The 27,628-nt window shown below is 41.1% G+C and overlaps 1 protein-coding gene across 6 annotated transcripts in view; it reads left to right on the top strand.

Annotated features, from left to right (window-relative positions):
- Window positions 1-4,982: 4,982 nt before the first annotated feature.
- Window positions 4,983-27,628, top strand: part of LOC135488745 (F-actin-monooxygenase MICAL3-like) — a 29,236-nt gene continuing 6,590 nt past the window's right edge. For 2 of the 6 annotated variants that reach the window (XM_064773510.1, XM_064773508.1), the window contains exons 1-27: window positions 4,983-5,108; window positions 7,231-7,548; window positions 8,656-8,863; window positions 10,233-10,349; window positions 11,641-11,742; window positions 12,276-12,532; window positions 13,337-13,594; window positions 13,937-14,142; window positions 14,433-14,554; window positions 14,820-14,970; window positions 15,147-15,337; window positions 15,624-15,739; window positions 16,277-16,372; window positions 16,887-17,067; window positions 17,296-17,513; window positions 17,813-18,023; window positions 18,231-18,428; window positions 18,694-18,865; window positions 19,182-19,232; window positions 20,021-20,163; window positions 20,515-20,846; window positions 21,156-24,843; window positions 25,082-25,131; window positions 25,384-25,552; window positions 25,745-25,841; window positions 26,164-26,237; window positions 27,011-27,090. In XM_064773510.1, coding sequence (XP_064629580.1) covers window positions 7,288-7,548; window positions 8,656-8,863; window positions 10,233-10,349; window positions 11,641-11,742; window positions 12,276-12,532; window positions 13,337-13,594; window positions 13,937-14,142; window positions 14,433-14,554; window positions 14,820-14,970; window positions 15,147-15,337; window positions 15,624-15,739; window positions 16,277-16,372; window positions 16,887-17,067; window positions 17,296-17,513; window positions 17,813-18,023; window positions 18,231-18,428; window positions 18,694-18,865; window positions 19,182-19,232; window positions 20,021-20,163; window positions 20,515-20,846; window positions 21,156-24,843; window positions 25,082-25,131; window positions 25,384-25,552; window positions 25,745-25,841; window positions 26,164-26,237; window positions 27,011-27,090 — 7,749 coding nt within the window. In that variant the 5' untranslated portion in view covers window positions 4,983-5,108; window positions 7,231-7,287. The remainder of the gene's footprint in view (window positions 5,109-7,230; window positions 7,549-8,655; window positions 8,864-10,232; window positions 10,350-11,640; window positions 11,743-12,275; window positions 12,533-13,336; window positions 13,595-13,936; window positions 14,143-14,432; window positions 14,555-14,819; window positions 14,971-15,146; window positions 15,338-15,623; window positions 15,740-16,276; window positions 16,373-16,886; window positions 17,068-17,295; window positions 17,514-17,812; window positions 18,024-18,230; window positions 18,429-18,693; window positions 18,866-19,181; window positions 19,233-20,020; window positions 20,164-20,514; window positions 20,847-21,155; window positions 24,844-25,081; window positions 25,132-25,383; window positions 25,553-25,744; window positions 25,842-26,163; window positions 26,238-27,010; window positions 27,091-27,628) is intronic. The other 4 variants (XM_064773506.1, XM_064773505.1, XM_064773509.1 and 1 more) reach the window with 3 other exon arrangements.

Genomic DNA, 27,628 nt, shown 5'->3' with positions numbered 1-27,628 from the left:
TACAATATTCGGCTAAAATTTAGAATCCCCGATCGGAAATGACGTAGTTTGATCGCATTCAACTATAAATCCATTGAACAGTGGTGCTTGGTTAGTCAACCGATGACCTTTTTTTGGGGTGTGATCGGGGATTCTAAACTCGTTCCCAATATTCAACTGTCAGTGTATGGCTTCTATCAGTTTTCAACATGTGATATTGCTTTGAAACCAAAGCACTGAATGCAGGCAAATCTGCCATTAGCATTGCCAGTTAATGCTTTAGCTTGCTGGCAGATTGCTGTAACTTAGAGTGACACATTTGGGGATTGACTTTTCACTTGAGGCCTTCAATAGCTTTGTTTTACTATTTCACTGTTTGAATATTTTATTCTAATAACGGTTAAAGAAAATTGACAGTGGCAACCCAATCAACAATTTGGGCAAGTTGTTACTTGATGCATACCCTTCATCTGATCGTCTTGCGGTTCATCCAAAAATCTTCGGTTGCAATTGCGGACAAGGTTTGTGGCATCTGTAATGATAAATTGGAACAAATGCATAATGCACGATTACAGCAATTCTAGTGTTTTCAGTCATGAAATTACTGCCTAATTATGATTCCTTTTATTTCATACAAGTTTGCCATTCTTACGACTAGTTATAAGAAGGATTTATGCAATTTTGGGAATTAGGGAGTTGAGATTGGTGTTGGGGAAGGGTTAGGGTTTGGGTTAGTGCTAGGAGGAAGGGTTAGGGTCTAGGTTAGGTTTAGTGAATATGACTGTCGTAAGAATAGCCAGTAGATTGTATGTAAAATCCAATGGAACCATCATAACAACAGCTGTGGCCTTGTACTTATTTAAACAATGTGAGCTAGTTCATTTCTCAAAACTCGTGATCAACCCTTAACTAGCAACCAATGAGATGGCATCACCGCTTCAAATATGGCCTCCTGATTTAGTGACCCGATTGTACTCTCCAGTTCTTTTGCGCAAAAGCATGAATTGGAAAGTAAAAATCTAATACTATAATTATTATACATACCTACATACCCTTCACCTTGAAAACCATACCAGCGAGAATCTTTCGTTGCAATTGCGGACAAGGTATGCGTCATCTGTAATGATAAATTGGCACAAATTCATAGTTTCAAATTCCTTAAGTTGAGAGCATTTTTTCATTTTTGACTCAAGTGACCTATAGTAGAATAGCTGTCCTAAGGGGCACAAATTGACTAAAATTTTGTGAACTTCATTTATTTTTCATTTCAAGCATTTTTACATATTTCTTGGGTATAGTCTATTATGATCGGGGTTGTTGACTATGACCAACCTCTCAAGGTCACAGGCCGACAGGGTTAAAATTTTATTATTTCACCAATTGTTCGTATGTTTTGTCATTGTTGATTGAGATGGTTCTTAATCTAAGTCCCTCTATGTGTATGCCAAATTTCGGCAAGATCAAAATTCAAATATGGCAGTAATCACTTAAATTTCATATTTTGTATATACCAAAGGGTGTTTGTTCAATTCCACTTCCAGATACCGACAGCAAATTAATGCTGGGCTGCGTTCATGTTTTAGTGGTATGATGGGTCATAGGCCTAGTGCCATTGTGCTTTTGGCAACCCTTAAAATGGTTCTTGGAAGTAGATTCTTTCTCTGTATTGAAAAATACAAGGGGAAAATACAAAGACAAGTTGCCCTCTTCAAAAATCCATTGGGCCTACAAAAATAAAACATGAATAACGTCAAGATTCCTTTAGACAGAAGGTGATACCCACCTTGTAGAAGATTTGTGCTAAACACAAGTTATTTTGCTATTTCAGTCTTGAAATAAGTCAAAATTCGAGCAAATCCATGTGCACATTGCTGCAATGAATGTTCAGCCTGCACTACAGGCGAAGCATAGCAAGCATTGGAAGGCATAAAATGTGACAGGTAGTGGTTTTATGTAACACTCCCACACATTCTTTTGAGGGTGGCTATGTCTTTTGTCGCTCCTAACAATCAAACAAGGTTTGAGATGGCAAAGGCTAATCCAAGTTGGTAATGTGATTGGCCATAAGGAATAAATATTTGGCCGTGGGACTGATTTGGAAATAGTAAAGGGCTAGGTGTCGTGTTGTTGGTTGTATTGTTGAATATTTTTTCATATATAATTTTTTTTTGTTTAAACGGTTTCTTGCAATAAAAACCAAAAGGAAAAATGGTGCAAACCTGAATGATACTAGACATTCATTCACACTTTTCATTGAAAAATTTATTTTTTAAAAAGAACTCAGTGAAAAATTAGCAGTACTACTCAGTGCTCCATGAACACCCTTGTTGTGTTGTAAGTCATGATGTGGTTGGTTTGATTTGTTTGTTTAATACAAAAAGATACAGCTTTTATTCCATTAAAGATTCTCTTGGGGATTAATATCTTGGATCAAAAGATTTCATGAACAATTAAGAATAGCAAATCCAAACAAAAATAGAACACATGTTTACAGACTTTTCACTTGATTTTCTTGATTGGGGGTATGACCATGAGAAATTTATGAACATTCGGGGGGGGGGGGGGGGGCAATGCAAAATGATATCCGGTCAGGGATAAAATCAATGGTCTCTTAAAAACGAGACAGAAATGAGTGACAACATGTGATTTATTTCAGTCAAATCTCAAGTTAATGTGATCATCTCAGGGATGAATTAATATTGGAGATAAACCAGAGTTCACATTGAATAGTTTAACTCTAGCACGAATCCATCATTGCTCTGATCACTGAAATAATTTGCGATCACATTGAATGGTTTATTTCCAGCTTGAATCCATAGATCCATCCCTCAGATGACCACATAACTTGAGTTCCCATTGAATGACTTATCACCAGTATGAATCCACATCCCTCAGTTGACCACATTATCTTGAGTTCCCATTGAATGACTTATCACCAGTATGAATCCACATCCCTCAGACGACCACATTAACTTTAGTTCCTATTGAATGGTTCATCACCAGTATGAATCCACATCCCTCAGACAACCACATTAACTTGAGTTCCCATTGAATGACTTATCACCAGTATGAATCCACATCCCTCAGACGACCACATTAACTTTAGTTCCTATTGAATGGTTCATCACCAGTATGAATCCACATCCCTCAGATGACCACATTAATTTGAGTTCCCATTGAATGGTTCATAATCAGTATGAATCCACATCCCTCAGACGACCACATTAACTTTAGTTCCCATTGAATGGTTCATCACCAGTATGAATCCACATCCCTCAGATGACCACATTAATTTGAGTTCCTATTGAATGGTTCATCATCAGTATGAATCCACATCCCTCAGACGACCACATTAACTTTAGTTCCCATTGAATGGTTCATCACCAGTAAGAATCCACATCCCTCAGATGACCACATTAACTTGAGTTCTTCCCATTGCATTGAATTGTTTATCACCAGTATCAATCCTTATCTCACATGATGATCACATCAACTTGAGTTCACATTGAATGCGGGATTGAATGGTTTATCACAGAGATGGGCGGTCATCCTAAACAGTGTCCACCAGCGTCCCACTAGCGCCCACCAGCGTCCACCAGGTTTAAAGTCAGGTATAAAATCGTCAAAATAAAATTTAGTAGCCATAAACGAAATAAGCACAACGTAAAAAACACATTTTCTGAAAATTTCATGACGTTTGGGTGTAATTTGGTCTCCGAAGTTGATGTTAGGCTGGTTGTAGGGGGATTTCTGCTCAGGCATCATGCTGGAGCATTTTTTACATGCGAGATGGGTCATAGGAGATGTTGATCGATGCTAAAAGATGAATAGGAACTTAGCCAGGTGAACCATGGGGATGAAGAATATCCTGGGGACAAAGCTGACCCATGTTACAACAGGAGTAGCAGGTCACGACAGCTTTTAGACTTGTGACCCCAGCTTTTAGACTTGTGACCCGTGCTACGACAAGAACAAAAGTTTAAATCAATTAGGAGCTCATAAATCTCGTGGCCGAATCAGTCCTGGCTGCTCCATCGTGTTGACAACATAATGAGAGAGATGAGGCAGTCACAGCCAGGCCAAATCAGTCCTGGCTGCTCCACCGTGTTGACAATATGGTGAGAGAGATGAGACAGTCACAGCCATGCCACATCAGTCTTGTTGGCTGCTTTACCAAGTTGTCAACATGGTGAGAGAGATGAGACGTCGACGGTCACAGCCAATCCAAATCAGTCTTTGCAGCTCCACCGTGTTGGCAACTTGATGAGAGAGATGAGACAGTCACAGCCAGGCCGCATCAGTCTTGTTGGCTGCTCTGCCAAGTTGTCAACATGGTGAGAGAGATGAGACAGTACCGGCCAGGCTGAATCAGTCCTGGCAGCTTCATCACCTTGTTGACAGCATGATGAGAGATATGGGAGGGAAGACACACACACGCACTAAGAAGGTCTCAGTTGTCTCTTGAGACAACTGAGACATGTCTCATACAGACATAGGCCATGCCGACTTGGGAGCAGTGAATGTCAATCAAAAGTGTCCTCCTTTCACGTTTGATTGTGACATCGTCCCAGAGATCTATGGGGGGGGGGGGGGGGGGGTCAAAATTTAATGGCAATTCCCGTAATAGGGGGTACAAGCAATGGCCCCCTTAATTGCGGAGTGGCCGGGGGGGCTGGTGTACGGGTGACGTTTTCAAGAATGAGAATATCCCCCCCCTCTCCCCACCACCAACTACTCTCCATCATTGACATTTTGTGCTAGCCAACTGCTTCTTCGATCAACTGCCATGGCAGCATCCTAACTAGTATATACCCCCCACCACCACCACCACCACCACCACCACCACCCGAGTCTTCTCGCTCACATGCCCTACGATATAGTATACCGGTACTGCAAAATTGGCAGGAATCAGGAGCCGTCTCGACTTTTCGGCCACACCCACCCGGACAAGTATAGTGTGTCTTCACTTCGACAGATGGCGCTATTACGAATTTCAAAATGGTGGTTCGTCCCACACAGATTTGTTGCATATCCTCTGAAGCTGTATTAGCAAGCCGGATATCTTGTTTTATTCATCATAGTCTGGAATGTTGATGAGGATTATATTATAGTGGTACTTCCTGTAGTTTGTAAGTGTAATCAAAACCGTCCATTGCTTGATTCTAAGGGATATAAACAGTCACACAAAGTGTTCTGTAATTTTGTTTTTGGCTTGCTTCAGCCAGTTTCAGCTGTAATGTTAAATGTATAGTATACATACATGACATGTGTCATTTTTACTGTTCTCTATCATACATTATCATGTTCACTTCATCAACATCATTGTCACTTTCTCATCATGTTATCATGCTTGGTTGTCATTTATAGGCCCTTTGCGGCTTGCCAGATACACCGGTACCACTGCCACTGACCTATAGCATAGGGTCGGACCAACAAACCATCTTCACATACTGACATAGGCCTATAGCTATATCTTCACTTCATGGACACGGTAAAAAAGATGCCAGAGGCATTGATTGTCTGGCGTCATGTAGTGTAGGTCCTTGACTTGAAAAATGACCATCAAGATGAACTAGCTACAAACAGTTGAGTTGGCACCTACGGTTATGGTTTGTCCGTGTCTTACAACCACAATCTACATTGCGTGATACTTATGATTAAAGGCATTTGGTGATTTTGATTCAGGCCTGCTCAGTTGCAGTCCATTTCACTATTTCAGCTGTGGTGATTAAAATAGGGTGATGATCTCAAATTGGCGTCGTGGCTTTCCCCCTTCTTAACATGGCCTGCCAGTACAGTCACTTTTTTTGTTCCACTTTAGTTCAGACATGATGATTGAGAGATGGTACAAAAATGAAAAAAAACCCTGCCGAATATTGGTGAATGCTCTTCCATCCCTTAAATTGGCATCGAACCATCATGGAAGGAACCATTCAGAAAACAAAATGATTGAATACATGTAAATTTGCTATTCACTCTATATATGTAAACCAGCGAAAAACAAATGAATTATTTGGAAGTTTTGTTCGTTTCCTCGTCCACAGCAGGTAGCCATTCACTATAACTTACACACAACATACCAATACCTGGAAGTGAAATTGAATCAGGTATGTTTGGTCCAGATTTTCATTACATTTTACATGGAATGTCTGCTGAAGTAGTTCCATCTGTTGTATTGTACTGTAAACTAACATTATGCATGTGTGGATGCATAAAGTTCCAGCTGTTTAGTTTAATACCCAGACCCCACACAACTGAGGAGGCATGTTTTGGATAGATATGTGAACTTGACAAATTGTCTAAATTGAATAAAATTGCACCATTTGGTAGTACATTGGTTGCATTTCACAAAAGCTTTGACTAGATGATAAAAATGAGCTTGACAAATTGTCTAAATTGAATAAAATTGCACCATTTGGTAGTACATTGGTTGCATTTCACAAAAGCTTTGACTAGATGATAAAAATGAGCTTGACAAATTGTCTAAATTGAATAAAATTGCACCATTTGGTAGTACATTGGTTGCATTTCACAAATGCTTTGACTAGATGATAAAAATGAGCTTGACAAATTGTCTAAATTGAATAAAATTGCACCATTTGGTAGTACATTGGTTGCATTTCACAAAAGCTTTGACTAGATGATAAAAATGAGCTTGACAAATTGTCTAAATTGAATAAAATTGCACCATTTGGTAGTACATTGGTTGCATTTCACAAATGCTTTGACTAGATGATAAAAATGAGCTCTTGTGATAAGGAGTGCTGTCTCCAACAAACAATCTAATTACAATTCTTACTGCTTAATTGATTTTGGTTTGGATTCTTCCATCCAGATCACACACATTTTATTCTGAATTTCCCACACTGGTGTTCTCTAGTCTCCGCTACAGTACAGTGTATTGGTTTTAGTGTGTTATTATTGGGTATGAATCATCCCCTTGTGATGTGTGATTGTGATGGTATGCTGCCAGCAACATTCAGGCTTCTCCAACTGCCATCTCTAATCGGTTGGCCTCAACCAAGAATGATGATGTTCAGCGCTCTGATTAGAAACATTTTTTAAAATAACCAGAATCCAATGAAGTACTGTGCATTTTATACACAGATTGATTCAATTAAATTGATATGATAATGTGTTTGGTTGCTTGCAACAACACCTGTCCAATGCACTGAATGTACAAAATATGAGCACATTCACTGTTTGCAACATCACCATCACTCATGTCACTTTTCCTTCTGTATTTTTCAGGTCCTCTCAACTTAGTAGTTTAGAACAAGACCATGAAATTCTAAAAAGACAGCAACCATGGGAATAAAAGAAGGACAAAAAGACCCTGCTACGCATTGCTTCGACCAGTTCTGCCATGCGAGCACCTTGCGTGGCATCATCAATGCATTCCATCAACTCTGTGATGTTGTCGGGGTCGACCAGAAAGATTACACCAACTTTTATTGGAACATTCGCTCGAAGTTGACATCATGGAAAGCCAAGTCGTTGTGGAGCAAATTGGACAAACGAGCGATGCAGAAGGAGTATAAGAGGGGGACAGCATGCGCAGGGACAAGGGTAAGCCAAGGGTTGAGTCCTAGAGCTGAGGGGCAGCTGGGCTACTCCCAATGGAGTTATCTTGGCAGTGCTGAAAATGATGGGCGTGCAGTGCCCATGTAGTGGCTTTACAGCTCAATAGAATCTCCATGGGTGAGCTTTGATGGGTACGGAACAGCATCAACGTGGAGTGTGCACGATCAGGACGATAGTTCATTCATAGCTGTCTGTGCAAATTCTAGCTTTATATCAAGCACGACTACCAGTACTAAGCTACAAAGTTACAAAGCTTCAAACGATGAATCACAGGAGAGAAAAAACTTTGTTTTGACTGAAGTCGAAGTGGAGGTCGAACCTTCTGCCAAGACGCCATAATGGCCTTACACTTATTTGGCCTACTTGATGTGTGCTTCCTTTTGAAGTAGTGCTATGATTGTAGGCCCCTGGGCAGTGACCGAATGACATTCTAAAGCAGACAATGAGTAGTGCTCTGGAAAAAGCTGTACGGACTAAATGTGTCTTCTATGCTAAGAAGCTACAAAAATTACTGATTCAATGGCATAAAAGTAAAAGTGGTATTTTGCAGTAAGAATAGGATCCCAGAAAGGCCTTCTGGAAAGAACATGCCTCAGCTCTCATCAACTGTGTGGCCTGTCATTACAGACATGAGTGTCAACCAAGACAGTCATATTCTAAAACTAAACTAAACAGTCATATTCCTGTTATAAAAAAGGAACTCGAGAAGGGTGGGTGATATGCATCTTAGATATCAATGGGCTGGGTCCAAGTCTTTCAAGTGAGGCATGTAAAACTTTACTGATATTAAGTGTGTTTTACATGTAACGTGATACATTCCTGATGTGGTGGCTACTGTGACAAAGACAGTGAATTGGGTTGCATTTTATAACTGCAGTACATTTTGATACGATAAAGCTCTTGTCATATACTTCACTGAAGCCGGCTGTGCAATCTGTTGTACGAAATAATTCTCAGGTGCAGTTGAGTACTGTTCATATCAATCTATCATGAATTGTGCAGTGTGTACCTACCCAACCCTGAGAATGCTAGGAAAGGCATAAAAAATCCCAAAAAGACATTCTGAAATAAAGTCTGGTTTTGCCTTTTCAGGTACTGGTGATAGGCGGTGGACCATGTGGACTGCGGGCAGCAATAGAGGTCGCCCTGCTCGGAGGGAAATGTGTCTTGTTGGAGAAGCGTGACCGCCTGTCGCGTAACAATGTGCTCCATCTCTGGCCCTACCTCATTCATGATCTGAAGAGTTTGGGCGGCAAGAAGTTCTACGGAAAGTTCTGTGCTGGTGCCATTGATCATATTAGTAAGTAACTCTCTTTTTACCATCCAAAGGTAACCAGTGCGGGTGGGGGGGGGGGGGGGGGGAGATCCCACAGTAGACTATTTTCCTCCATCTTAATCATTCATAATCTGAGAAAGGCATTCACTAGAAATTCAGTATTATTGCACCTTGCATGCATTAGGATTGAAGTTCATTCTTAATAGCATACATATCTGATTAGTAGTTTGAGTATGTTTTGCCTACTCTGTAAAATCTGCCTTGGAACAAAAACTTCAGACTTGTTTTTGAACACATACATTTGACTGTAAAAACTTGCATGCATATCACTGCATGCAGTATTATTATTTCATTTGATACAATTTGTGATTACAATTTCTCTACCGTAATCCTTGTGTAAAAGTAATATGATATTACTAATACATGTAGAACTGGGTGCTAAACAATATTGGAATTTTTTAACAAAACGTCTGGTCCCCAACCCCTGATAGGATAGTCTACCCCTATGAAGTTATCATTTACAGTGTGATTATTCTAAAGTATTTTTAACACTGTAACCTGTGGTGTAGTGCCCCTACTCCAACGAGATTATAAACAGTTTGAATAGGTTCTTATGTTGAATTATGATAGACTATTGATGAAGTTTTCATATGTGACATATGGGTTATAGGGGATTTAATAAACATAAGGATGGGTAATCGCAATCTAACTCCTGGTGTGGTATGTGTACGTTATCAATTATCTCTCGTTTTCATCGATGTTGTGGTTGAGAGGCATGTGCCAGGAGTCGATAATGAAAGAATGTCTTTGCATGAAAGTACTAAAGCAGGACTATGTAGCTCTATAGAAATGTCCTTCTTAAAGTGAGTCGATTGGACTTGATTGATATTCAACGAGTCCACAAAGGTAATCATCACAGAGTGCTGATATCAGCCCTTGAACTGATAACCTGTGTGATCTGGGGATGCCGCTCAGGATAGGGCATTTCCAATATGTTTGGCAGTAGGCCCTGCCGTTATTCTTCAGACAGTGTTGTGATCGTAAGGTTGGGTAAGCCAATACAGATGTTATAGACTTAGGTTTATTGAAGAAAGACAAATTTACAAACTAACATTGACTTCTTTACTATGTTCAACAAAACAAATAGCAAGATAACAAACAAACGTTGCATGTTTTGGAATGGGGAAGTTTGGCAACCTCAAACAATCAATGACCGTTGAAACATTCCGTTGACAGATAGCAATTGACAGATAGTAACTGACAGATATCGTCAGATAATTGCAAACTTGTAGGCCTACTTCCTTGGCTCAATGGCACCCAGAAACCCCTGTTTTGCGATTGGTCCCTGACGGGCTTGAGTCTTCCATGCTAATCGAAATTTTCGATTTTTCAGGTATACGTCAATTACAGTGCATGCTGTTGAAGGTCGCCCTTCTGTACGGTGTGGAAATCCATATCAACACATCATTCGAGGGCCTAATTGAGCCAACTGAAGACACAAACAAAGAGAGTGAGTGACTCCACTTAAGAATGGTCATTCGCTGACATTGCTCGATAAGTCAGAATGTCTGGGACCTATTCTTGACTGTAACAGAGCCTTCTGGGATAATATTGATCTATGATACAGTCCACCATGACACCTCGTACTTTGAAACAGGCAAATAAAGTAAAAAGTTAGTGTTTGCACTTGGTTGGAAGGATGAAACAATTGGGGGTTGACTAATGTCTGTATCTTTCTGCATGCATCTTTTTATGCAGTGGTATATCTTTTGTTAGCTGTCAGATTTGCAATGTTATTATTTCATGTCCTAGATTTCTGATTAAAAATTTCTTATTATGGTTGTTTGTATCATTCAGTATGAATGTGCTTTAAAAAAACGGTGCTTCTATTTCATTTTGCCGCAACCATTAATTCACAATGTCACATTGTAACTATTAATGCCAAGGGTTGATTGCACTGGATGATTTTACAAGTGGCTTGGAGATCTTTGATTTTCCAAAGTTCAGGTCGTCAGTGTCAGCCAAATTGCAATAGCTGAGGTCGACAACTCCAGCCAATTTACAATACACATATAAATGTAGCGCTGCCAAATCGAAAATTAAAGTTCTGCATTTCGACTCACTGTTGGACAATTTGCAGGATGTCATGATCTGTGATGTAAATCATCCAAATTCTTTCCTACGTATACATGTCCAATAGCCAAATAACGCCTTCCAACAGAATACAATATGTAATGCGAATTGGCTTCCAAGTAATATACTGACACATCACTGGCTTGTTCAAGCCATTAGCATTTGCGATGTGTGTCTTCAACCTGACCTGGTAATTGGCCAATTGAGCAAAGCACAATGGTGAAAGTTAATGAAACACAAACTCGACAGATCATATTTTCCGACAATTTCGTAAACGAATCAAATTATTTCTGCCAATTTAGTACAGATGAATCTCTAGAAGTCAGAATTCTTTTGTCTCAAGTTGCGATGTACTTATAGTGTTAATTGTGTCAATGGTGTACTTGACCTCTTCATGATATAGCCTACTTACGTAATTATTTTGAAGTGTTCATGAGATTTAGCTCAAAAATCATCAGAGCTTTTGGAACTTTACATTTACTCTCTGTCATTTCCGTGTTCTTTGATTCTTAATTCTTTGACTTCAGTGGACAAAATAGCACAACATTGTAGGTATCACCACATAAAGTTATTTCCAATGAAATTGAGGCGATGCTCACACTCATGGCAAGAATAATATGTCCTGCGACATTTATACTGTCATTGATAAAATTGTCATCTTGTTTCAGAAGTTGGTTGGAGAGTTGCCACGAGTCCTAAAGATCACCCAGTATCCGAGTATGAATTTGATGTCCTCCTCGGCGCTGATGGGAAGAGGAACACATTGGATGGTACGTTGTAGTCTATCTTGGTCTCAGTGTATGAGGTTACAAAAAAAACATGTAATTCTTTTCGAAAGAAGGAGGAATACGTTGAGATTGACTGGTTGGAACTTTTTTGGTCTAATTTCCTCCACTTTTGACCTATTACCCAGTACAGTAATCAGTACAGGATGTGTGTGGATGAGAATTGATGACTGTAAAACAAACATCTGTAATTTCTGCAACAGCCCTGCAGCTGTCAACAATGTGTGGGCATATTCGTAAATATGTCAAAAAAGAAATAATCTGTGATATTTACCTAGCAACAGGAAAAAGAAGTGACCTTGGCTCTGGTTCTTGGACCCTTGGCCTCTTACGTTGATGAAATCAACTAAAAAATGTATCGTTGATAATCTCTGTATCAAAAGCCTAAGGGAGAACTGAGTTCAATATATCTTATGCTTGTTTAGGCGAAACTTCGTGTACCTAGAAGTTTTTAAACACAAACAAAAGAAGATATCATTCTCTTCTTGATTCATTCTGTGTATCAAATGTCATTTTAGGCTTCAAGCGGAAGGAATTCCGTGGAAAACTTGCCATTGGTATTACCGCGAACTTCATCAACTGGCACACACAGGAGGAGGCCAGGGTCGAGGAAATCAGCGGAGTGGCCTTCATCTTCAATCAGAAATTCTTCAAAGACCTGAAAGACGACACAGGCATTGATCTTGAGAATATTGTCTACTATAAAGATGAAACCCATTATTTTGTTATGACGGCCAAGAAACAGAGCTTGTTACATAAAGGAGTCTTGATAAAGGTAAAGCCACATATCTATTTTTCCATGTTGGGGGAGAGATTCAAGGCAGGCAAATGAAAAATGGACATTCTGGGGTGAGAAAAACCTAATGCATTTGGTGCAGATTCTCAGCGTTTGAGATCGAGTGCTTTAGTATAGCTGGAGATTCCCCCTCCCCACACACACACACATACACAGAAGATCTGATTTGTGTTATTTGAGAAAAAGTGAAAGCAAAACTCTTGGTGTTTGGGTCATAAAATCTGATCAAGTTTTTTATCTAGGCAAAGCATGATAACATTTATGGTGGGGTGTATAGTGACTACACGCCAAATGTAAATATTTTGGTGTCCTTGAATAAGTAGTTTATACAGTGACAGTTTATACAGTGACTGGTTGTGACATTACTGTCCTGAGTGTCAGCAATAAACTTAACCCCTTACTACTGAGGTTGTTTTGCAGAAAAATGTAAACTGAATTGGAAATAATAATATTTTCCGGGAAATCACCCCTATGCATTTACACAAATAGTTAAATAGGACTGTGATTGGCCTCACCAATTGTTGACTATTGAAAGAACCTCTTGAATAGTTTTGTCAGACATTTGTTAAACCTGGGCATCCTGTTATAATTCAGCATCCTGTTATAATTCAGTTAGTGTTTTGGGTGTCCCTGCCCAAGGTGTGTCCTGACTCTCTTTAGCCTTTTCACCCCTGTTGCCCTGTATAGACTCTTCTAGTCAATGCATTAGAAAGGCTCATTCCAAAAACTTAGGGTGTAAAGTATTGAACATGAATTTGTTTTGACATTATGGCTCTTCTGCAGGATTACCAAGATGTTGCCCGACTACTCTCACGTGAAAATGTCAATCAGGAGGCGCTACTTGGCTATGCCAAGGAGGCGGCCAACTTCTCCACCAATGGTCAGCTCCCTGTACTAGAATACGCCAAGAACCATTTTGGACAAGCAGACGTGGCTATGTTTGATTTCACATCGTTATTTCAAGCCGAGAACGCCTGTCGCATAATTCAACGGCGAGGGTATAAACTCCTTGTTGGTTTGGTCGGTGACAGCTTGCTTGAGGTAAGATTGAAAGTTGTTAAATGATGCAGGCACACGCTTTGATCGATCGATGCAAAAGCCCTGTTTCTGTTATAACTGCCTGTGCTACTTTGAACACGATAATCGAAAGTGTTCTGTTGGGTGAAATCTATGTACCCACTTAAAACACTCAAGTTGTCCTTCGAATAAGATTAGATACTAGATGCTCAAGGTGACTCTACCAGGCCCAAGATAACTTAACCAACTGTAAATATCATTCAGGTTATCAGGGTTGTGAGTGTCCATCGAAACGCTTAAGACTAATCAAAAGGCACTCTTTTATAGAATTTCTCTCCTTCTAATGCAAACGCTATTTTATTGCAGCCTTTCTGGCCTACTGGATCTGGCTGTGCCCGGGGCTTTCTAGGTTCTATGGATGCTGCGTGGATGATACGATCGTTCGCCTCAGGGGAAATGACACCGCTTGAAGTGATAGCAGAAAGAGAGAGTATATACCAGATGCTCTCTCAAACCACCCCAGAATCACTCAACAAAGATTTTAACCAGTACACTATTGATCCCCGCAAGAGGTACTCTTTCAGTTGTATTCAAATTTTTACCCACCTCAAAGTCGTTGGTTAGAAATTGGTTGTTCATCAGTGACTGACCTTGTTTTTGCTCTCTAAGCCATTTGAATGGAAGTTCAAACTGTGTTGCCTTGAAGATCCCGTAAGGTAGTTGCACTGGGCAGTGGCGTGACTAATTTACTCTCAACTTGAAATAAAGTTGTAACTTTAACGGACCTACCTGGCTTTTGATCCTGCCTTTAGTCTGAGCCTCTATGCTACTTGCCTCTTTAAAAACCCCTTTTTCTTTTCAGATATCCTAATCTTTCCTCTGGCTTCTTCAAGCCACACCAGTGTCAGTATTTATTTGACTGTGATGATGCTGCCTACATGCATGAGATTGTGTCGATTCCAACCAACCGGCGAAACAGTATTGGTAAGTTATCACATTTTCAGCTTTCCTGGCATTCTAGAGTTGTTTTCTTCAGCATTTGCTTGGATGGTGAGGTCCATCACTGCAATTTCTGTCTCGGAATAATCTCACCCCGGTGACTCCGTGAGATGTTTAACCCATGGCAAGGGGCACTCATATGCCAAGAACCTTAATTTGAAGTCTAATGCAAAGGATTTGTGTGACATTAAGCAACACTAGCTCCAATTTCTCAAATTTGTAACATTTGTCTTTACTATTTTCTCAACAGATTTCATGGGTGATTATGACCGGATGCTAAAGTGGTTCCAGAAACAGCTTGATGGTTACAAAGACTTGGTGAAGATCTGCGACCTGTCAGCATCTTGGAAGAGTGGATTTGCATTCTGTGCTCTCATACATCACTTCAGGCCAGAACTTCTGTAAGTTTGGGCTGGGACTGCGTCAGTTATGGGGCCAAATGTTGATGATGTAGCACATGAGCTGTTGGGGGTCGTCATATAGCAAGTTAGCCAATTAACATTGGAACTTTTGTCTCCAGTCACTGTGACCGTCAGCTTGTCCCATCACTTATTTGTCGTTTTTTTGCTTTTCCTAGGAATGTTGATGATCTTCCCAAGGACGATGACAAAGCTGTCTGTCAGAAGGCATTTGATATATTCGAGAGAGAGTTTGCCATCCCACCGATCATGACAGCCCACGACATGGCAGACAGCCTGAAAGCTGACAAGTTGGGTCTGTGGTCTTACCTCTCTCAAATATTTGATTGTTTCAAGACTGATAAGCTGAGTAAGTAAAGAGCCTTTTTTTCTTGATTTTTTGCTCTTCATAGTTAATGGCCTCAAAAACGGAATGGATTTGGACACCTTACTTACAACCAAAGGACTTACTTGTGGACCCAAACCTGGTCTGGTGGTAAACGAGATTTCTAACCAGACTGCATGAGGAGCTCTTTGATAGTGGTGGACTCTGTTGAGACCTATGCCAGAAACAGTCTTTGCAAACTGATTCCTCCGACTGGTTCAGTTTGATAGTGCGGTGTAAAAGCTTCCTATAACCCTTCCATCAATTGCAGGTGCCAAGAGTCCTGATACCCTGACGTCTGAAGAAGCTGCCTCAATACGCCGCGGCACACCGAGCCAGAGGTTACATTTACTGTCCAAACTCAATAAGATGCACAGAAAAAGCAAGGTAAACCTGCGTGTTTGAGATTTGGGGTATTACTCTGGTTGTAGTGATTCATGTATTATTTGTATGTGGCACTTTTAGCAAAATCTAATTTGAATAAACAAAGTGAAGGGATGGAGATTCTCATTTCAAGTTCATTCTGAGGCAAATTTCTAATCCAAATATGTCGTTTTCTGCACATTCCACAGTCAACCCTCTCTCCTTCCAAAGTCCTACTTCAGATGAAAATTCCAAGGTCGTGGTCAATCTGAAACCTTTATTCCAATCTTTAGGTCATCCTGCTTCCCTATTCTCCTTAGATACGCCAATCTGTACCTTTGCCTTTCAACCAATGGTTTGGTCATTGAGAGTGATGATGTTATTATCATTTTGTTAAGTGGAGGGCTGCTTGTCATGTAGTTCTTATGCTGGTACTGATCATCATTTCAAAAATCTATTGACTAGTTCGTGCTTTATTTGTGCTTAAAAATTCCACCTCACCCTGCGGTTAGTAACCGTTGTAGATACACCACTGCTAATGCACCTATTCCCGCTGTTTAGGAGAGGAAGGACAAGGAGAATGTCCATGCAGAGACATTCAGTCCCATCTTTGGTAGCAGAGCGTTGAGTAGGAAACGCTTCAGAGATCTCCCGAAGGTAAGTCGGTGGCTTGCTTGAAAACCTGGGTGACAGTATCCCATACCTGTAGTAATGAGCAGTCAATGCGTGGGAAGTACTGCCAGGGGTACCAGGTTACGCATTCCGGTAGACGTCTTCCCATCCTTACTATAACAGAAAAACCAGCACCTAGAATACAGAATTTCCATTACTTGATTTACAATTTGTTCAAGTATAACTCATAACAGCAGAAAGTTATCAAATCACGCATCACTATCACAGTAGTGGAATCTGTAATCTGAATAAATGTTCTGGGAAATTGAAACAGCTCATCCAATGTCAACCTTTCAGCAGCAGTAACATTCATGTTCTAGAGAAATCTGTATCAGTAAAAGGCCAAAGTCCACCGAAGAAGAAAGAAATCAAGAAGAAAAGATCAAGGTCATTATGTCAGCTGTGCAACAGTGCATTACTACTAGGTTTTCTCAAGTGTTAGCAACATGACCCTCGCCTTCATCAGAGCTTTGCCTTTAATAACTTTGCTTTGTTGTAGGAGGATGATGGACTGCATGACATTGATGAGACAATGGCAGATGCCAAGAGACAGCTGGAGGTCATCCCTGGTAATATGGCACCTGGAGTGAGAGGGCAGAATAAAGTGAGCGACCTGGCCGAACGGCTCTTCATCAACCCACCTGAATACAGAAAAGTAGAGCTTCCTGAATCAAAACAAGGTACAGCCAATGAGATGTAGCTTTCGTAACATTTACTGTAAACTGGGTAGTGTAGGCGAGTGTTTTATTTTCACAATTTGGGAGGCAGACGAGAACATTAAACCAGCTGACATGACAACTCTAATTCATTAACCATTCAATTTTGGTTGCAAACGCAGAATTAAGACTGCGTCAAATGACCAACCTTTGGCTAAGCTCGACTTTATCGTCTGTTAACTTTATTTTCAGGCAATTTCTTTGTAAACGACATGAGGGACAAGCTATTCTTGCCCCCAAAACAAGAAGATATTGAGCTGAATCCAGACGAAATCATCCAAATACAGTCGTACCGTAAAGGCTTGGCCCCGACTGCCAACATTAGTAACCTTGCCCAGCAACTGTTTGGTGCGGAAGACAAGGAGAAGGAGAGACCACCACTCAAACAACAACAAAAGAAGGCGATTCCAGTAAGTTACTGTGACTTGTGGGTATTTTTGGAGAAAATTTTAGACTGTGTCCACAATTTCAAGAATATACTTAATTGGGATGCAAACAGTAATGTCAAAATGTTGTGATCTAGAGCTTTCCAGCAAATGGTCATGTAAGATAGACATCGCTATTGGACTTGGGAGATCAAAACTGAAAAGTTCACTGGAAAGTCCTGAAATAGTTGTTTGAAGAAGACACTTGAACTTGACCACCACAATGATATTCAACAGAACATCCCTGATAAAAGTAATAATGCTACTTCTTCATTGTATTCTAGGGTGCGGGTGGCCTGGTCAGTACCCTGCTCAACTTCGACTCGAAAACTGTCAACAGTGATGTGTGTTACTTCTGCCAGAAGCGTGTTTACGTCATGGAGAAGATTAGTGCCGAGGGCTACTTCTTCCACCGCGGCTGTCTACGTTGTGATTACTGCAATACGGTTCTACGCCTCGGGAACTACGGGTTTAAAAGGAATGAAGATGATGAAGGTATGGATAGTCTTCTTCAATGAACATATTTGATGCTGAGAGAGTAAGAGGCCGTGTTTAAATGCACAGGGATGCAAGCATGATCTGTTGTCATAAGTGTTGGTTATGACCTGGTGCATAGACCACTGATACCTCTTGAGTTTGGAGTCAAATGCCATATCAAGTTGTGACTGATGTTTTTCAAATCAACTGCTTTTTTGTCTTCAGGGAAATTCTATTGTTTTCAACATCTTGGTCTCAAGAAGCCTTCACCGCGCAAGAGGATGACTGCTGAGGATAGACGAAAGAACCTGGAGGAGGTCAAGGCCAAGATCGCGACGATGGCACCAAAGCCTCCAGTCTGTCATGCGGCGTTCCCTCCATTCAGACCAGAAGGCAGGATCAGTGCACCAAAGGATACCATTGGTAAGAGCAGAAGTTTCATTTCGTTGGCTGTTTCCTTGCTGTGACTAATATCCTCAACTGGTTGAAATATTTGTGTATGCATTGTTGTCGTCGCTTGACACCACAGCCTCTGTTGTTTTGACCAAAATGACATCGCCCTTTAACTGGACAAGGCAGCAGTGACTTGATAAGGATTTACGCAACACCTTTCCAAATGCAGTTGAGGGTAGTTATCAAGTTAATTACATGTAACAAACCTGACCCTGACTGTGTTCCTATCTTTCAGATGGCTTTGTTTCACCATCGTTCATACCATGCACGCCTGAGAGAGTTGAGTTTGAGAACAGCCTTGATCAGGAGGACTTTGAAGAGATTGAAGTGGCAGACAGTCTGCGTGACACACTTTCGTCTCGAGGTCACAGCATCGGGGGCAGTGATGAGGAAAGCTCAGAGGGAGAGTAAGTAGCCTTTTCACTTCACAAGACAGAAACTAACAGAACATGTCAGTTGCCACTGTGTCTTATTCTGTTTATTTCCTGAATGTGAATTTGCAATGTATTTCTAACTTTCTAAAATATCTGCATTTCTATTCAACTGTGGAAGGAAATGCATAACTACAAACTGTACATCTGATGGTGACAAAACTACTACTTTTAAGGCTGTTGACCAAAGATATTTCCCCAAATTGTTCTTATTTTAAGGTTTTACTCCCAAAAATCATCCAATTTCACTTCTGACTTTCCGTACTAAACAAACTAACCTGTTGTCTTACAGGGCTAGCGATGTCTCTGACCTGTCAGAGAGTGAGATCATTGCTTTCATTGGGTAGGCTTAGCTGTTGTACTAGCTGTAATATCAGCCGTCATGCTTTGTAAATGCTATCCTGGTCTTATATTATTATGTTTTATGTTTAATTTTGTTGATTGATTTGTTTTATGGCTGTCAAGCTCACCAATAGGGTTCAGTTTGCTGCACATGTTGAAATCTGGCGTTTTCAAAAGCTGGCCTACAACATGGTCTGTCAATGCCTATGCTCTCCCTTTAAAGGATGGTTCTTATGCGTTCAGCTTGCACACCCTACGCGTACCTCCCGGATTTTCCCTTTTGCCTTGACAAATGGCTTGGGTCACCATTCTATTGATAGACATCAAGTACCTGTACCACTAGCAATAGTAAATGACACATTTGAGTGTATTATTAAGTTGTCTATGTAAATTTTAGATATTATATATCAACTCCTGTCTACCATTTTATTTGTTGTGTGTGGTGTTTTCTCTACTATCCCCAGTCTAAGGATACTACACAATTCTAAGGGATAGCTACATCTTCTGTTCATGGAATTTGCTGAAAATATGACTTGACGATGAAGCCAAGTCAGTTAGTGTCTCATGAATTCAGCACAGTAATCAGGTACCGAGCATTATTTAACTTGGTCAAATGGTCCTTAAAAAATCAACTGGTTCGGACCGGCCAGGTTGTAAGTAATGATAGAATGATTTGTGTGCTTGCTTCTTCTATTATCATAAGACATTGACAGTTCCAAACTGCTAATGTTATATTGAAAAGTAAAGGAGACTTGAAGATGTTTCATTGTTTTCATTTTGATCTTGCAGTAGCAGCGAGGAGGATGACGACATCAACATCTCTAGCCTCGATGAGGAGGAGTACCCTGAGACATGGGAGGAGGCATACAACAGTCTCAAGAAGAAAAAGCCAGTGGAGAGTGATGATGACGGAACTGAGAGTGAAGATATTGGTGAGTCGGTAGTCGTTATGTTAAGCAGAAGACATTGATATTTCTTCATTTAGTAAAAGTTTTAGAATTCAGTGAATGTCAAACCTGTGTCAGCCTGTAAATTAGTAATAGATGCTGTGTCTTTAAATCTAGTAATGCAGGGAAGTTTGTTTTCTTAGTTGTCAGCCCCCTCACCCTTGTCCCTAAGAGGCCTCGTTTCTGTAGAACTCTTTGGCTCTGTTGTACAAACGAGTGATTGTCAGGATGCTTATACATGTTGTAAGCCCTTAAAAAATCAACTTGTTCAAATCGGCAAGCTTACTTTATGAAGAGATTTTGCTGAATTTTTATCTGGATTTGCTCCGATTTTAGATTATGACTCTGAAGATTACGAGGACGAAGAAGAAGAAGAGGAAGAAGAAGAGGAAGAAGAAGAGGAAGAGGAAGATGATGAAGATGAAGACATTAAAGCAGACGACAAAACAAAGGCAGAAATATCTCAAAAGAGGCCAGAATCAAAAGAGACCTTAAAACCACCGGCACCACCACAGAAAGAGACCACCCCTACCTCCAAGGCTAAGTCGAACTTCTTTGGTCAGACGTCGGAACCCGTAAGGATTGATCCTTGGTCGTTCTTCCGCAGGACAGGGCTAGCGAAAGAGGAGCCCAAGCCAGAGGAACCAAAAGAGGAGCCAACGGAAAAGGTAACTTATAGTTCTGTTTGTCTGAGTACCTTATCCCTATCTTGGTGTTCATGGTGGTCTGTAACCTACTGAATTGTAGAAGTCTTCAGTAAAATAGTTATCAGCAGTCTAACTTGATGAGAAGGGACTGCTGTGGAGAATCACCCTCAATTACTCTAAGAAAATCTTCTTTTAATTAAGATTGGATGATTCAACTTTGCTGGAAATTATATTGAACTGCCATTTCGGTATTCCTTCCAGTTCTTTGAATTTTGTTCAAAGTTCATTGTCCACGGTTTAAAACTTATGTGGCCTTCTTTGTCTTTGCAGGTGGAGGAAACACCTGACAGTGCAGTTGAAATTGTTGATGTGGATCTCGGTGAAGCAGACAACAAAGATGAGACTGTGCTGCCACCTGGTGATGGGGAAAAGAAACAGACAGATGAGGAGGATGAAGAAAGTGAGGAGGAGGATGATTATAATGAGGATGATGAGAGTGAGGAAACCGATGAAGATGGTGTTGATTATGTTGACAGAGAGGGCATGGTCAGGGTTGCAAGTGGAGAGGAATCTTCTGGAAGAGAAGACCTTGACACTGACCTTGGAAGGTCAGATGTGCTGGAACAGGTAAAGCAGACGGTCTCCTCGGGGAAGGAGAGCTCTGAAGCTGATGAATCAACAGAAACTGAAAGGGAGATTTCTACGGAACGGGAGATTTCTACAGACAGGGAGATTTTGAAACGGCCGGTTTCTTTGGAGCGAGAGGATTCCATGGAGCAAGATGTGACTGAATGGATCAAATCAAAAACAAAGTCAAAAGAGAATTTGTTGGAATTGGAAGAGAAAGGTTCTGATACTCAAGCGGAACCAATGGAAACTGAAGCAGGCGATACAGGGTTTTGTGCTTGGAATGCAGAAGCAGACGATATTGGGTTTGTTGTTGTGGAAACACCAGCAGATGACACTGGTGTTTGTGGTTTGGAAACCGAAGCAGACAAAGTTGAACTGATGGGAAAGTTTGATGAACTGATTGAAGATTTCGATAAAAAGATTGTGGATGTTGCAGAGGTTCCGGCCGCAGAAACCTTAACAACCGACGATGAGGATGAGGAAACCGTAACTGTGCCCATGGAATGTGATGTAACGTCTGCCATTTTGAAGGAGACCCAGAAAATGAACTTGAACTCGGATAAAACGGACTTCAGTACAAGTGGTGCTATGAGTGATAATCAAAATAACTTGGGCAGCATTCCACCGCAGACTATCATCAATGTGGACGAAATGTTTGTCACGACTCGTGAAAGAAAGAAGCATAATAAGGCTAAGAGGAATTCTGATTCTAGTTTCACAGTTTCGACTCCAGGGTCGTCTGTTGTTGATCTGAAGGAAACGGGTGGAAGTCAAGAGTCGGGGATGGGGATGGGGGTCGATGATGATATTTCAATTTTGATTCAGAACCAGAGTAGCGTAGAATATGATGATTCTACGTTAGATTCGGGGGAGTTTGGCAATCGTCGAATTGATATCGCAGACATTGTAGAGGTTCTTGACAAAGAGGACCGTGAATATGAACTGAAAGCACAAGCTGTTGAATTAGAACCTAGTAAATTTGATTCAAATTTCGAGGCTTTAGATCACCAAGAGGTGAAGTCTCCCACAGCTGAAATTTCCAAACCTATTGTTGAACCTTCTCCGGGTGTTTACATTGTGGATATGAAACAGGATAGTGGAAAGAGCGAAAAGGAACTTGGTCCAGAAACACAAGGACACTCTGAACTTGATGACAAGTTACCTGAGAGAAATGGGAACTTGGGAGCTGACTTTGTTGACTCAGTGGCCAAGCCATCGCCGGCAGTTTATGTTGTCGATATGAAGAAATCCGCAAGTTGTAATGATATTAGAAAGACTCTAGTTTTTGATGAGGAATTGTCTAAGAGGGAATCTACGCAGAGCTACGCAACTCCCAAGAGTTCAAACACTACGAATGATAGTGTGTATGCCACTCCGCCAGAATCATCGGGCTCTCCGTCTTCAGAAAAGAAACGTCAAAGTGATATTGATAAGTATATGACGCCGTGTTTGGCAGCGTATCGTAAAGCCAGAAAAGATAGTGTAGAGACTTCGCCAAAACTTGGTCAGTCCAGAGACAACAAACCTGTTGTAATGAAAGATTACACACTCAGGGGGACTTTAGAGAGAAAGCGTGAATCCGAGGCAAGTAATGTGTCTGACGCTTTGAAAATACTCTTCGGGGGTGTAGGTGGTGGATCCAATGCTACTGCCAGACCAAAAACTAGAATTTCAGTGGATAAAAATCTCTTGGAAAAAGATGTTGAAACGGATAATAAGTACCCAGATAGTGGGCAGTTTGAAGTGGAAAAGGGCCGTTTGAAGATATCTGCTCATGCAGGAAATGTGAACCAGACGCCAAGAAATTTAGCCAAACCAGCAGATAACTTCTTCACTCCTATGACATCTGTCAAGCAGAAGCCAGAGGATAGTCAGACACCCGCCAAAAAGGTTCTGCCAAATCTTTCCAGTCCAACACGGGATGGTACCGTTCCTTCTGATGCAGGGGATGCACTCATGAAACCCCCGCTTCCACCTCTTTCTAAGAAGGATGGTGATTTCTCTGCTGATGAGCTGAGGAGGCAGAAGGAATTGGAACGGGAGAGAATACGAGAAAGGGCTAGGGAGAGAGCCCGAAAGAAATCTGACGCAGAGTTGGGCGTAAATAGTGAATTCACACCAAGGAAGTCTAATCGTAGTTCATCACAATCTCAGTCCGATTCTGAAAGTTCGCGGCCCTCATCTATCTCTCCAACGAAAGAAAAAATGTCTCTTGTTGAAAATGTTGAAGACAGATGGCCTGCACCCAGGGAAAGATCCACTTCAAAAGAAAGATCAACCTCGCTGGGGCTTGTAAGGTCACCCTCCGTAGAACGACCACAGTTGAGGTGGCCGGGAGCAGGGCCAGCCTCTCCCACCAAAGAAGACTCTGCTTTTGTGACAGATAAACCGTCCATTGGTGCAGAGGCAAAACAACCTGAGCCTTCTGAAGCGAAAGTCACAAAACGACCCATGTCTCTAGTTATGACACCAAACACTGCCAGAGATGAACAACATGAGCGAAGAACAAGGTCACCATTGGATATTGCATCACCGAGTGAAAAATTGCCGCCAACTGGGAATTTTGTTCGAGCTGACATGATGCGACGCTCGGTCAAATCTTCCGATGAGGAATTTTCATTGGATCTGCGGGCATCGAAATATAGTAGCACATCAGATGATAGTGCAAAGGACACTGGTAGTGATGGATTTTTGCGGAAAACACCACGGCGCTCGCCAGCCTTTAGGATCAAGACACAACAAAATAGGAATAGTTTTCTTGCCGAGTTTGATGATGATTCAGACTTAAACGCGATGTCGCCAGAAAAAGCAAAAACTGATGCTGTAAACTCCCCTGTGACATCAACACCGGATGTTCCTGCGAAAACTACCCCGCATAATACTTTGGAGCGTTTAAAATCTCAAGAAGGAGTATCCTCCCCCTCAGATGCAGACAGCAGGGTTGGTACTCCTTCTGCATCTACTTCGGACAGTAAAACCTTCAAAAAATTCAAAGACTTTGGGAAAAAAGATAAGAAAAAGACGCCGAAAGTGTCAGAAGATGAATTAGGTGCTGTTGGTGGTGTAGAACGAAAGAAAAGTAATGACTCTCTTGAAGAAAAGGCTGCCAAAAAAGAACGTAGAAAATCGTTACTTAATTTGTTCAAAACATCGCCAAAAAATCCCGACTCGAAGAGTCCTAAGAAAGAAAAGAAGAAGGAACATGGGAAAAGTCCCAATACGACTCCGAAAATACGTTTGAAGACACCACGGTCCAAGGAGAAGAAGGAGAAGCGTAAACAACTCATACGAGATGCGGAGAGTGATGGATGCCTCGTTGACCGGGCGAAGGAAATCATGCTTGGTGAAGAGTCGCTGAAGAATTTGACATCGATGACATCTGCTTCACGTAAGTAGTGATCTTTTGGATGAGTGGCGATTCTGCCTGTCGCAAGCACTGCTTTCCATTTAATGACACAACTGTGGCTCAGTCTTTATTTGAACACTTTGATGACATTGTAGCATGTAGATGTTTGGTGATATTTACACCTTGTGGTCTTGCTGCAAGGAGTGGAAAAGAATTTCAGAGAAAATGCATGCAATTGGTTCTGGTTAAAAACTTATGCTTTGTAACCGTCCATTTCCAGAGGAGACCTTGGGTTCAGAAGTTGAGATGGAAGGCAAGAAGATGAATACGGTAAGAATTGTCATGATCAACTATTTTTTGTCCGTCTTTTTATAAAAAAATGATGCTTTGATTTTGATTATTGTGGTGGGAGCTTTGGTGTGACAATTCCACTGCTATAAAGAGTTTCTTGAAGAATTATCATGCAAGGTTTTAAAATTAACTTCAATGCATTTTACGGGAACTAAAGGGTTTATAGGTCTGAAACCAGTTCACATTCCCTGTCCTGGTGTCTCAGTCAATGTTTGAAATATCCTTTTCCAGGCCAAGAAAGCCCAGTTGGCAGCGCGCCGCCAACAGAGGCAGAGGCAGTTGAAGAGATTACGCATGGCACAGGAGATTCAGCGACAATTGGAGGAGATTGAAGTCAAACAGAAGACGATGGAGGAACGAGGTGTCATCGTGGAACAAGCATTGCGTGGGGAGGGGCCAGGTGAGATGGGTTTACCTACAGTAATCCGGTCTACTAGGAGTGAACACAGAAGAGGAGTTGCATCTTTTTGCTACAGTAATCCGGTCTACTAGAAGTGAACACAGAAGATATAGAAGAGGTGTTGCATTTTTTTGCTTCAAAATACCTCCATGTGTAAACTGTGTGTGACATTTTGTTTTGAAAATGTTTCAGAATCTACAAAGCCAGAGAAGGATTTGATGCAGGAGTGGTTCAACTTGATCCATGAGAAGAATGCTCTTGTCAGATATGAATCAGAACTCATGATTACGTAAGTTTGATCACAAGGGTTCAACAACTGATATTTTAAGGGCATATCACCCCATTCAGATAATCCACAAAAGTGCATTTTCGTGGGCTGTGGAAAGTTCTTCGAACTATTTACTGTTCCTTCAACAGACAGCCTAGCGGTGAACATGATCATTGTTGTAATGGATATGATGGGGATTAGTGGTACTGAGGGGGAGCCTGCTTCGACACTCTGGAGTACCTGTTCGGTTCCCATTACTTTCCTGATAATGTCCGTTGATAACAGCAGGGTTTGGTCATAATAGCACTAAGTGATCTGCACAATATTCGTTTGAATCTTCCAGTGCCAGGGAATTAGAATTAGAGGATCGGCACGGGCGTTTGGAAGATAGTCTACGGGAGAGAATGAGCAACCCAGGTAAGGTATCCATCCCACTTTAAACGCTGTCCTCCTGCACAGGCCTTGCTGCCCGGCGTCATTGGTGTTGTTTATCACGCCACCTATATCTCACATTTGGTGTCGTAACCTTGAATCATTCACACGGTGATGAAAAATACTGCACGTTGCTGTTGTGCCACACTATCACCTTTCCGAAGAGTTCCTTGTCTGGATTCCCCATCTGGAACCTCAATTTCATACTACTTGGAGGACTTTCCCATGAATCTGTTCTTCCATGCTCTTTCCGTCTTGGCCGAAATGTATATTATGATGCACTCTCATGACATTGTGTACTGTAATATTCAAAACTAAAATTGCTATTTGAAAAATGTGTATATCATAATGTATTGCTGAAATTATCCCCTGCAATTCATCCTACATTTCCCGTGCGTTTTCTTGGTTGTGGATGCCAAATTGATCAAGTCTTCATGGTGTAGCTGCATTGTGAAAACCTTTCGTGGTAAGCTATCACTGGGCTGTGTTGAATACACCTTTAGATTCACATACTTGATTGGGGACAGCATAAGAAGGAACAGTGTTGGTCTTGACCTCACATCAGAACCAATGCATCATACCATTCCATCATGTTCAACACTGTGTAAATGTTGTTTCCAATCAAGTGCATGGACTTCCCAGTGATGCAGAAAGAACCATGTGCCAATGAGCAACACTGATGAAGACTGTGATATCCACCTGTAATTGTAACCCTGATATGACCTACTGTCTGCATGATGACGCTCCTTAACTTGCAGAGTTACATCGCGGCAGCGGTTATAACGACTGGACCCTTAGCGATGATAGCGATGATGATGATAGTGATTACGAGGTTCAGGTACTCCGACTGTTATGTGTATATTCAAGGAGCATGTCCATTTTATCTTCGGGCTTGACTGATCATGTATGGCTGGTGACCTCCGGTTGCTTGTTGGGGCAAAATTTGACAGAGTTTGGACAAAATCTATTAACATGATTAAGGCATGCTTCAAAACGGCACTTGACAAAAAAGAAGCTTAGTTCATGTACTTCACCTTCGGGCTGCATGTATTTGGTCATGTATCAGTCAAGAATGCCAGCACATTTTCATTCAAATTTTCTACGTAGGTGAACATTTTTCAAATATGTGGTGTACTGATCATTTGGAGGGATCTCGTCTGCCACATGTGGTCACAAAGGCTCCTTTTACACTAAACTATACATGTCAATCTACTGTTACCAGTTTTTTTCCTCAACGGAGCTCATAGGACTGTTATCTTTGACAAAATACCCTTAACTTTTAGACCTATTCACACGTGTTACTGACAGTTTATATTCTTTCACTCAAAAGCATGATCAGTTCTTATTCCAGGCATGATTACTACACACACATCTGA

The sequence above is a fragment of the Lineus longissimus genome, chromosome 5, assembly GCF_910592395.1.
Source record: "Lineus longissimus chromosome 5, tnLinLong1.2, whole genome shotgun sequence".
Taxonomy (NCBI): domain Eukaryota; kingdom Metazoa; phylum Nemertea; class Pilidiophora; order Heteronemertea; family Lineidae; genus Lineus; species Lineus longissimus.
The sequence above is the reverse complement of the archived record's forward strand: the minus strand, read 5'-3'. Positions and strand labels throughout refer to the sequence as shown.